The sequence below is a fragment of the Dryobates pubescens genome, chromosome 17, assembly GCF_014839835.1.
Source record: "Dryobates pubescens isolate bDryPub1 chromosome 17, bDryPub1.pri, whole genome shotgun sequence".
Taxonomy (NCBI): Eukaryota; Metazoa; Chordata; class Aves; order Piciformes; family Picidae; genus Dryobates; species Dryobates pubescens.
Window position 1 is genome coordinate 19,367,234 of NC_071628.1, and position 12,038 is coordinate 19,379,271.

At 40.8% G+C, this 12,038-nt stretch overlaps 1 protein-coding gene across 1 annotated transcript in view; it reads right to left on the reverse strand.

Annotated features, from left to right (window-relative positions):
- Nucleotides 1–573: 573 nt before the first annotated feature.
- DAPK2 (death associated protein kinase 2) overlaps nucleotides 574–12,038 on the reverse strand; it is a 36,148-nt gene continuing 24,683 nt past the window's right edge. Inside the window, exons 5-10 of the mRNA XM_054168771.1 lie at nucleotides 9,624–9,753; nucleotides 8,490–8,538; nucleotides 7,763–7,789; nucleotides 4,543–4,695; nucleotides 2,960–3,005; nucleotides 574–2,065 (exon numbers count right to left, since the gene is read on the reverse strand). Of these exons, the coding sequence (XP_054024746.1) occupies nucleotides 1,430–2,065; nucleotides 2,960–3,005; nucleotides 4,543–4,695; nucleotides 7,763–7,789; nucleotides 8,490–8,538; nucleotides 9,624–9,753 (1,041 nt within the window). The 3' untranslated portion in view covers nucleotides 574–1,429. The remainder of the gene's footprint in view (nucleotides 2,066–2,959; nucleotides 3,006–4,542; nucleotides 4,696–7,762; nucleotides 7,790–8,489; nucleotides 8,539–9,623; nucleotides 9,754–12,038) is intronic.

The window sequence follows — 12,038 nt, forward strand, 5'->3', positions numbered from 1 at the left end:
TTTCATGTCTTTATGACATGGCAGCAATGGATCCACTGTACACAAATTGGATGAGAGTAGGCTTTTAGATTTTTATCTCCAAGTAGGAAACATTCTTCATAATGTTATGAACAACAATAGTTCAATTTAGTTAGGTCATTAACTTCTCTGGAAAAGGAGGGAGGCTGGGCAGTGCAAGACATATGCTAGTACATGGAGAGCCACTCTAGATGGACTTGAGCCCTGTTGCAGGGATGCCTGGTTACTATCTCACTTGGAGCTGTCAGTCACCTGCAACAAATTCAAACAGCTAAGCAAAGGGGCTGTAAACTAGCTGCAGAACCTAGGCTGAGAACTCTTTTTAGTACACAGGAGCTTCAAATCTCTTTTTCAGCCACTAACACCATCAGGGAACAACTGCATCCTGCATAAATAACTATTTATTGTGTCCAAAACCAAGATGGGTACACATCTGTGCATATTAATACAGTATAATCAAATGACTTGGAAATACAAACCAGCAAGGCATGATTCAAGTTTGGGCCAAGTTTGTTTGGTTTTTTTTCACTTACTAAAACCTGAGAGGGGAAAAAAAAACTTCACAGCAAGAACAGTAGTCTCAAATCCCACATCATGGATTAAGTTGGTTGTAGCTTCATCAACCTTACTCTAGAAAGTCAACTGTAAACTGTAGTATATCTATCAGTCACGAATCACTATTTACACTGTAAATTACATGCAGTTATTTGATCAGTTCATTACAAGTTCCCAGTTGTATCTTTTGAATAGGATTTCTCCAGTATATTTTAAACCAAAGCATTAATTCACAGCTAACACTTCTGATGGTAGAAGGTTTCACCCTGCACAACTGGCCTAAAAATAATCCTAAGTTTTCTTTGTCAGCACCTATTCACAAAGAATTTCATCAGTACTAGCTAAATATTTTACAGGACAGATTAATTTCTGCAAGTACTTAACTCATATGATCTATAGAACTGCCTGCAGCAAGTCTACACAAGGGTTTACTTTATCCAACCAAGGACATTATCATGAGGTTTTTATTAGTTTCCAGGCACCCCACTTACAGTAGTGTACAGAAAGCACATGCTGACCTGCTCTTTATTCAAAGTTTACTTAGTGATCTTCAGGAACTGTAATACATGAGGAAGTATCATATAGGCAATGCAAAAGGCTGTAGGGTTTAATGTGTCTATACCACCACAATAATCAGGTTCCTGTAAATTCAGACACTGAATGTGAGAGAAAAAAAATACTTTGATGCTACAAACCACTGGCAGTTTGTGGATTTGGTCAGCATCTTGTGCAATGCATCAGAACTTCTTTTTGGTTCTTGCTGATGGTTTTGTGTAGAATCTGTGCACTGGAAACTTTTGAAGCTGCTGTAGATTCAAACAGGCAGCAAACCCTACACCTAGTCTGATCTTCAACATTACTGATTTGACTCTGATACATCTAGATTCAACCCTGCAAGGAATTCTTCACACCGAGATCTATTTAACAGCTCCATTAGCGATTCATTAATGTCTTTGTTGAAGACAGACTCAAAGTTTCCATTCACACAAGCTTCATTTTCCAGTTGAAAACTACTCATTAGATCCTGTATCCACCTGAGCTCCTCAGAAAGTTCTTGACTGAGAGATTCATACTGACTCTGCAGATCAGCGTATTTCCCAGTTATGCCTGTAAGACTAGCACCTACAGTCTTGATATCATCTTGCAGATGTCTTTTCAGGGATTCAATTTTACGGAATTCATACTTCAGCTGAGACAGTTTGTGCCTCACACTTTCATTCTCCTCTTTATACCAAGCTTCTTTCTCATTATAAATGGAAACCAGAGCATCAATGTCCTCCTGCAAGGAATCGTGGGATGCAGCCAAAGTGCTGAAACCCCGTTCTGTAAGCGAAATGTCTTCTACTACACGGGCAAAGCGCTCGAAGTTGATGTAGGTATTATTGGGAGGCATACTTGAATGGCACTTTATGGTGTACTCTCTCAGGCGTTTTGTCTTCAGCTGTGTGTTCTCAACCTTCTTGTTTTCCTGGACTTTGCTTTCTTCTTTCAGCTGGTGAGTTGTCAGACAGAGGAACCAATGTTACTGAACATTTAGAAGACAGCACAGTAACTCAAAAAAACTTTACACAAAGGGTGCAGCCTGAACTTCCTCGATGCTGGGACATTCTCTGCTCCCACAGATTTTCCTTCATGCATTTGATTAAAAGGAAAAAAAAAAAAACACCACACCAAACACAAACACCAAAATGTATGTGACAAGTAATGTGCATTCATTCCAATGTGATAAGTGTAAATAACAAGGCTGGAATTCGTTTTCATGTTAATTTTTCGCAGTTAACAGTCTCAAAGCTATGAATATATGTAAAAGGAAACCAAACAATCCTGAAAACGCTCCAGTTAATGGTTTGTGCAATGCAAAGCAAAAACTGAATTTCCAACATTCTCATTAGTCACACTGAGATTAGCTAAATGGATTTTCAATAGGAGACAAGCAGTGTTTATTGTGAAATTATACACACACATGTGCAAATGTGAGCAAACCACCACACTTGGTAAAGCTGTAATATCTCAAAAAAACCTGCATTTTCCACATTGGCTACACTCAAGTCTCAACTCAAGAAAGCACTGAACCCTATGTGTAGTATATGTCCATGCAAACAGAGAAGGATGGAGAAATGTAGAGCTCAAACAAATGTAGAACAGTGTAACATGCAATAAACATCAGTTTCCTCACCCTCTTTTTAAAAGTTATGAGAATGAAAGAAGCCATTTGCAAAAATGCAAGGATTTAGCTAGACTCAACCAATTCTTCCCAGCACATCTCTGAGACGCTGAGGGTTGCTAAGTACTTAAAGAGCAGTTTTCCATTTATCATGCCAGTAAAAATACCATCTCTGTTTTGGCCATGGTAAAGCAAATGATCTGTCTCTTTATAGAGTCTTACCGTTATCCATGGATGGGACAGGGCTTCCTGAATTGTCAGCCTTTTCCTATAAAACAACACAGAAAAGCCCCATGAATGTGAAACAACTGGTACAAAAGTCCACTGACCTGCACTTCTCTCAGGTCTCATATGAAATATTTATGAAGATAATGTCAGGACTAGCTCTCAGATTCAAGTGTTATGTTTCTCCACGAGACATACTGCTGGTATGCAGTTTTGTAACTCACTCCACACAATTTTATTTCTTGCTTGGTCAAAATATACCTGCATGTTTGTATACCATTCCATAAAAGGCAATAAAACATCACATGCTCAGAAAATAAATTCTTTCTATACACTTTAATAAACAGGCATGCAGCATGAGCTACCTCTAAATTATCCTCTGGAACATGATATCGCATCACTGCAGGAGCTGCTGTTTCCTGCAAGTAACATGTCTGCAAGAATACTTCAAACTTACTCAAAACTGAACTTCCTTCTGCATCATAGTAGTTTGGCGAACAGTACATTAAGAACACAGACAATCCAAGGTAGAAACATGGCACTGCACAGGCACTGGCTCTGTACATGGGACAAATATCAATATCACCGACTCATCCTTTCTTAAAAGGAGGTTGCTAGACCTGTGCAAATGCCTTGTCAAACCCCACCTACTCAAGCCTATCCTAAGGCCTAAGGGTTTGACTGAACAGCTTGCCTCATTCTAATTACTTATTTTCTCCCACAGTGAAGCCATTAGAATAGAACTTCAATGGTCTGACATCCATCATTCATGGGCAAGAAAAAAAGCAAGAAAAACTAAAACCAGTCTGTGATTCCTATACCTGGCAATAAAGATCTGTATAGCTGTCAGGCAAATCCTAGATCTTATCTGCAACAGATGCACAGAGACCTAAGGAGCAGTCTCACTATGAGTACATGTGAAGATTTTTCTGTCCTTCCATCACTGGGAGCATATTTTTGGATCATGGCACTTCCTTGCAAGTAGTTCATAATAGACTGAAATATTAGTAGTGGTAGTTCACAGAATCACAGAACAGTAGGAGTTGGAAGGGACCTTGAAAGGTCATCTGGTCCAACTTGCTCTGCCAGAGCAGGATCACCTTGAGTAGGTCACACAGAAACTTGTCCAGGCAGATTTTGAATGTCTCCAGAGAAGGAGACTACACAACCTCTCTGGACAGCCCATTCTAGTGTTTTGTCACCCTCACAGCAGAAAAGTTTTTCCTTATGTCCACATGGAACCTCCCATGCTCTAAAGATGCACCCACTGCCCCCTGACCTAGTTACCTTGAACTAGAAACTTTGCACATCATTTTCAGCCCTTCATCTACCCCCTGTGGAGCCAGAATGATTCAGGTGAGAACTCAATCTTGAAAGTGAAATTTAATTCAGGAGATTCAGTTCCTTTGCACACGATATCTGGGTGCAGTAATTAACCAGGGGCACAGCAGCATCCTCCTGTCTTGCTCTTGAATAGCAATGCACACTGCAAGGAAAGCTTAGCAGATTACTCATCAGGATATGTTCCTCTTACCAGATTTATCTTAGAGATGAATGAATCTTGCTGCAGTATTACGTACCGTGTATCTTTCACCAGGAGTTTCTGAATAAAATCTTTTGCCAGGTCACTGGTATTGCTGAAAAATTCTTCATCAAATTCATAATTCACAGCTGTGATGTTGGCAAGTGTTTCTTGTTTAGTTTCTCCAAGGAAAGGTGACGCACCACTAAGTCTAGATAAGCCAAGAAGACAGTTGCAAAAATAAACAGCAGAGTTACCTTAATGAAATTTCTGTGACTGTGCAATATAATAGCAGGACATTGGTGGATCTCATGTTGTGGCAACCATGCCATGTGGGAAACAACAGGCCCAGCTTTGGCTTACTACATCTATGGTTATGAATCAGGCTCATCTTGAAAACCTCTAGTGCAGCACTAATGTGTGCACCCAGGTAGAAATGCACAGATTCTCCTCTCCTAAATGCCTCACTGAAGCCATTGGTCATCAAACTAGAAAAAGCTTCAGCTGAAAAAAGTCTCTACCCTGTGACCCACAAACACTACAAGGCAAAAGCTCCTGTGAGCTTCAAGCAGATAAAGTAGTGTTTCTATAAGTTTAGTTTCTTTGGCTAGAAAAGCTGTGCCCATACTGCTTCTCTGTCTGCAAAGCTACTGACAAGTTCCCTGCGCAGTGGATTCAGCCAAGAGACCTTTCTCAGCTGGACGGAAAGACAATGTGTGACCAGAAGTCAGGTGCATGGCCTTGCCTAGGGGCCAGTTCTGCCAGAGGTAGGGCCATGCTACTCATTAAAAGGAATCCACAAACAAAAGGACTTTGGCTGCAGTAAAATCCAACTGTTTCTGAACAATGCAAAATTTCATTCTGTTGGCACTCTGCTCCAACTGCAAGGATATAATGGAGACATCATCATGATGAAACTCCACTCAGCAATCTTTACTTGGACAGGGGAAAAAAAAAAAACAATCTTTCTTTTTGCTTTCTCCCTTGCTCAGCAATGAAACTGACAATCTTCATCTTTGATAATTATTTACCTCTGCTCCATGAAACTCAAGAGTCAGAACAGATTCATTGCGGATTCCCCCTGCCCTGCCTTCTCTCTTCTCCCCTTCCTCCCTCTCCAGACTACAGGGATTTGCTGGCTTGCAAAAATCTGATTAACAGGAAATGTTATTTATAGTGAGGAAATTGATCTCACCCCTTTTAAAAAATCTTCTGGGCTATTATAATGCTTATCTATTCTGTCTGGCTTCGATAGCATAGTTTCAGGATGCAGCAGGCTCAAAACAGAAGTGCAGTGAACTCTTGGGATCTAAACTGATGGTTGGAATACTAAACTGCTTGCTTACATGTTCCGGCTCAACAGACGTTTCACCCTATCTGTATTGCCACTGCCAAGTTGACAGGGAATTTGGGGATAAGTAGAATGACAGATGAGACCACCTGGGCACTTCAGCCTGGTCCCCAGATACCACATGTGGTTTTATCCACAGAATAAACATTCCAGTGCACGAATTGTTTTCTCTCCCCCTACAGTCATACAGTGACACCAAAGCAGCTGATGCAGCAAGACAGCACAAGTGAGTTCCTCCAGTTGTCTTTGATACGATAAATTTCACCGCATAAGTCACTGTTAACCTCACTTCTTAACAGGCTTTACATTCTCCCACTTAAGCTTCTGTTCCATTTTTGTTATCCATAAAGAAGGCTACAAGAAGGCACCTCACCACAGACCATGGGCATTGTTCCAAAACTAAAGCTTGGAAGCCTGCCCTAGAACCTTAGTTTCTTTTCCCTTTCTCAAAACTGTGCCATGAAGCAGTTGTAATACCACCTCCTGGGCCTTTAGTGGAAGCCAAAGCCAACAATGTTCTATTCCCTACTAATGTGGTTTTATTCTCTTCAAAATTCAGCTTTGGGGTCAGTGAAATGGGAGGGGTCTCAAATTGTAACACCTCATGCAAATGACTTGTGCTATATCCTTACTTCCTGCCTGTAAACATCTAACAGCAGACCTCAGAAACAAAGGCTTTGCTCTTAAAACTTTGCCAGTTGCTGAATTAAGGACTTGTAGGTGTGAGCTCTATACCTGCTCTACATAGCATCCATATGATTGCTGACATGTTTGCTAAAGTAGGTGGTATCATTAAACACAGCCCATTTATTCAGAACTCGGTGGAACAAAGGCTTTAACAGGCTTAAATCACAGAATCACAGAACATTAGGGTTTGGAAGGCAACCTTAAAAGATCATCTAACCCCCATCACCAGGGCAGGATCACCTAGAGTAGTAGGTCACACAAGAACATGTTCAGGCAGGTTTTCAATGCTTCCAGAGGAGACTCCACAACCTCTCTGGGCAGCCAGTTCCAGTGTTTTGGCACCCTCACAGTAACAAAGTTCTTCCTTATGTTCACATGGAAACTTGTATGCTCCTGCTTGCACTCTTTGCCCCTTGTCCTATCATTGGACATCTCTGAGAAGAGCCTGGCTACATCTTTCTGACACTGGCCCTTCACATTTTTATAAATATTAATGAGGTCACCTCTCAGTCTCTGCTTCTCCAGACTAAAGAGACCCAGCTCCCTCAGCCTTTCCTCATAAGGGAGATGTTCCACCTCCTTAATCATCTTTGTGACTCTGTGTTGGACTCTTTCAAGCAGTTCCCTATCCCTCTTGAACTGAGTGGCCCAGAAGTGGAGACAATATTGCAGATGTGGCCTCACCAGGGCAGAGTAGAGGGGGAGGAGAGCCTATCTGGACCTCCTAACGACTCCCCTTCTAATATACGCCAGGATACCGTTTGCCTTCTTGGCCACTAGGGCACATTGCTCGCTCACAGTCATCCTTCTATCCAAGATCCTCTCTGCCCTGCTCTCCAACAGGTCAGTCCTGGTACATGGGTTTCCCAGATGCAAGACTCTTACAGGCTTCAAAATTTCTAGTACCTAGCACATCATGCAAGCTGATGCCTCCCATAATAAAAAGCACACTGTTTTGTTTCTGATAATTTGTGTAGGGATGCCATTTTCAACCTTTACTACTATGGCAATCATTACTAGCTAACCAGGTAAAACAGATTGCCTGTTTTTCATCTTCATTGTTCGTCAGGATGCTCCCCTTTGCTTACCTCTTAAACTTAACATTTGCCCATTTGACAAAACCACTGCCCAACCCCCATGCATGCAGCTGCTTTCTTAAGTGACTACAGGCTGAGCTGTTCCATATTACTGCAAGAGAGCTTCAGGGACACTTCTAGAGCAGTGAATCTCTTGTACTCACAGTATGTAGGTGATGACTCCTATGCTCCTAAAAAAAAAAAAAGGATATTAATGGCAGAGGTTCTATATGACCTGTATTATTCTTAAAAGTATACAGTATAAAGCAGACAACACTATCTGCTGTACAGGCAGGAGAGCTATTGTGGCTCTAGGTAACTGCTAAAATCTCTCAAAGTGTGCTGCTTCTAGGAAAACACAAATTCCATATACAACTTCAAGCAATATGGATGTTTGCAGGCTGTAGGTATTTCTACTCTAGCAGGTATTTGAGATCATACATACATAGAATAAACCAGGTTGGAAGAGACTCAGTACAGTAAATATCAGAAATACAAAGAAATAAAAGCAAGGATGTTGTATTTGGAATGACCTCTTTTGTCTGCCTTCTCAGTAGACCAGATTAGTAGGCAGGTCTCCTCTGCATGTGGTGCTCTCACAAACAAAGCTGTCACAAGCCCTGCAGGAGCACGTTTTCTTTTTGAAGTGCTCCTCCGCAGTGGACAGTGGCAAACTGTTAACTGTGCAACTTTCATCATTAAGACTTTTGTTTTCATTTTCCAGAACTCAAAAGCCTATCTTTTAATTTAAAAGAACAAAGAGTCATTAACTGCACTTAATTGTTTTTATTTTGGTTTTAATTTGTTGCGGTGAGATGGATTCTGTTCAGACAAAAAGTAATAGCAGAGCACTTGGGGGGAAAACAAACAAACAAGAAGTTTAAAACTTACCACATATCTGCAGCTAGTCCAAGAGGTTCATAGTTCACTATTTCTGGAGCTGTAAGAAAAATGTAATCAAACATGAGCAACAGAGAGAAATTTTTACCAGGGTGAATTGAGCAGCAAGTCAAGAATTACCAAGCAAGAGCAAAGGGGAGGGTGGGAAAAGGAAAGGTAGGTAGTTATAGGATGCATTATAGTTTTATAGCTCTGATAGGAACTCAAGTTCACAGGTGCCCAGAAGAGATCATGTAGAGTGACTTGGAGCATAATGCAACTCAAGAATAAGAGTAAAGCAGACACTCTATAGTAATTACAGTGCAAATTATAATAAACAATAAATCATTTCACCTCTTCAGGATACAGTTACCCCTAGGAATCTGAGCTTTTCTTCTGGTTTTACCTGGTGCCATTAAAGCTAGATTTGAATAGCCTGTGAGAAACAGCCCTTGGGCAAGAGACTAAAAGTACATGCCAGACTATATTGCTATCCATGTCCAAACCTATTATCTTTTTAAGAAATTTTCCTCATTGGAAAACATTCCCATTTAAGACTGCAGGCAAGAGAAAGACAAAAGTAAGGTAATGAGTTGAAAAAGGTGCCTGTAGCTGTTGTGTTTAACTGGAATACGAATCACAATTCTCTCCCTGATCACCAACCCTCCAAACACGACCCCAAATTGAAATTAGCAGAAGGGAGTAGTATTAAGCTAAAATTCAAGTGAAGCACATTAGAATTATGATCACTGAGTAATAAAAAGACAAGCAGGTAGAAGAATATAAGGAGAGGTGGGGGTTTTCAACTCCACACATGTACAGCATGAGGCAGTTTTATCTAGAAAGCAATGATGGAGATACTCAAGTAATTGTGTACCCATGCACTACAACACAGACAGCCCCAGGCAACAAGTCAAAAAATGATGATTTGTAAGGTTTCTCAAGCTCAATCCTGAATTTACATCTCCAAATATTTCTCCGGCAGCAGCCTACTACCACAGGACTACTACTTCTGGTTTATTTAGGTCACCCTGGTAGAAAATAGATTGAAACGATCTCTGCCCCTCGCTTTTTAACTTTGAAAACATGTCTCAACTTCCTCCTGCAACTTGCAACACAAGGCAAAGGAATAGGTCATTCACTCACCCACAAATTCTGGAGTTCCAAAAATGTTTTTAAATTCAACTCCATCTTCTATCTTGTGAGCCAGGCCAAAGTCAATGAGTTTGATGTGTGGAATAGGGATATTCTTGTCTAGAAGCATAATGTTTTCAGGCTAAAACCAACAAAAGATAGATCTTTGTTATTATAGTATTAATATATTGGGAAAGTAACAGTTCTCAAGTGTGTTTGTTATTTCACATACACTAGCCTGTAGAAAAAGAAATACATACCTGTGCCTAACCATTTCCAATTCATTCTTTTGACACAAGGATGACAACTGTGAAATATGACATCACTGAATGGACCAGAACTTCATAAAAACAAAGCAAATCTCTTAATAGTGACACTTTCATTCCTTTAATTTTATCTCACACAAAACCAGCCTTTTTCTACCTGTCAGCAGTCCTGAGACTATTTTCTTAATGATGGCTATTGCCAGGATGAGAAGACAGCCTTGTTTTCACAGACAGAAGTTTTCCATACAACTGCTTGCAGTTCCCTTCTCTGACAAGATGCACCACTAGATTATCAACCCTGAGGTAGTGTGATACACACAATGTGGAAGTTTGGTTTATCTTGTGCCAAAAAGAAAATATATCCCTGGCCCACAGGGGTGTGTGAGATCTCACCCTGACACCACAGATTTGCCTCCATTACAACAACTGGTGCACACCTAAGAGCAGTTAACACGTAGCTGGAGCACTGCAGATACCTGGTGCAAGGATAGGCTGCCACTGCTTGATCCTGAGCTGTACCATTGAGTATTTGATTGACAGCACTTTATCTGTTCTTGGAATTTACACTGGAAAGCCTCTCTGTTTCTGCCCAATTGGCTCCATACTGTATGGTAACCCACTGAAAGATCACGCCCCTGTACTCAGCACCATGAATCCCATGTTCAGTTTTGGGTCCCTCATTACAAGGAAGATGCTGTGGTGCTGGCACAGGTGCAGAGAAGTCTTATGAAGAGAGTCTGAGTGAACTGGAGCTGTTTAGTCCAGAGAAGAGGAGGCTGAAGGGAGACCTCATTGCTCTCTACAGCAACCTGAAAGCAGGTCGCAGTGAGGTGAGGGTCAGTCTCTTCTCTAGTATCAGGTGATAGGACAAAAGGAAATGGCCTCAAGTTGCACTGAGGGAGATTCAGATTAGGTATTAATGAAAAAATTCTGTACTGAAAGAAGTGGTCAGGCACCGGAACAGGTTGCTCAGGGAACTGGTGAAGTCATCATCCCTGGAGGCGTCCAAAAGAATCTGTAGACATGGCATTCTGGAACACAGTTTAGTGGCACGGTGGTGTTGGGTTGATGGTTGCATTTGATAATCATACAAGTCTCTTCCAGCCTTAATGATTCTAAGGAGGTGGCAGGAAAGAGATAGGATTTACTGTCTGAAGAGTCCAGAAAATGGAAACAGTTTGGATCAGAGGTCCTAGCTCATATACAGTGGCAAGCTATTAAAAGAACATGTAGCACTGCCCACAGCATTATAGGGGAAAGCTGAAGCTAGAACTGTGAAATTAAAGCTAACTTTTTCAACCACAGACTTTGCTTTTCTTCACAAATTATAAGTGGTATTTAATAATTTTATTTTTTCAACTACATTTCTCAGCCTTAGTTACTCCCTATCATGGTCCTATTTCACAGGTTTCAGAATAAACTACAAAGTCAATCTATCTCCCATGAAGAGCTTTAATGCATTAATTTGTCATAACTTAATCATAAGTAAGACAGTTTGATTCCCTGCTGGCAGCTGCCTGGCCTTTTCAGAGCAGATCCTAATGTGGAAACAGCTCTTGCTAACACATACTCTCAGTCAGAGCTGCCCTGGAAAAGAGAGCATGTGAATAATTTATTGTCATAGTCATTGGACCAAGAATATTTCTGCCTCAGGCTAGCAAGTCTTGTTTTGCTTCCATGGATCTAGGGCATGTGTGTTCACACCAAATACATGATGTGAGCTACTTTAAAGCAGACAGAACAGACTGAAAAGACTGAAGTCACATTCTCCATCTCTTGGACTGCTTTATTTCTTGGGAGTATAAATCACTGCAGCTCCACTGCAGTCAATGGAGTCCTGTCAAGTGAAAGATAATTATGAATCACCCTTTACCTAATCAGATCACTGCTTAAAAATACATGTCACATTTAAAACTAGCAAAACTCCAAACCAAATCCCTCCAGACCCTGGAGAGTTATTCTGTGAATGTGTTAGGTCATTTGATATTAATTATCAGTGGAATTACTATTTACTTATCTTTTGTGATTTCTATCTTGAATTTCTTGTAAGATTTTTATCGACCACCTGATTTGACCAGTGTTAAATATCAAAAGCAGTCCAGACCAGGGTAGAAGAGCTTGCACCTATATTGTCTCAGTGATTTCATGCCGCTAGATGTTA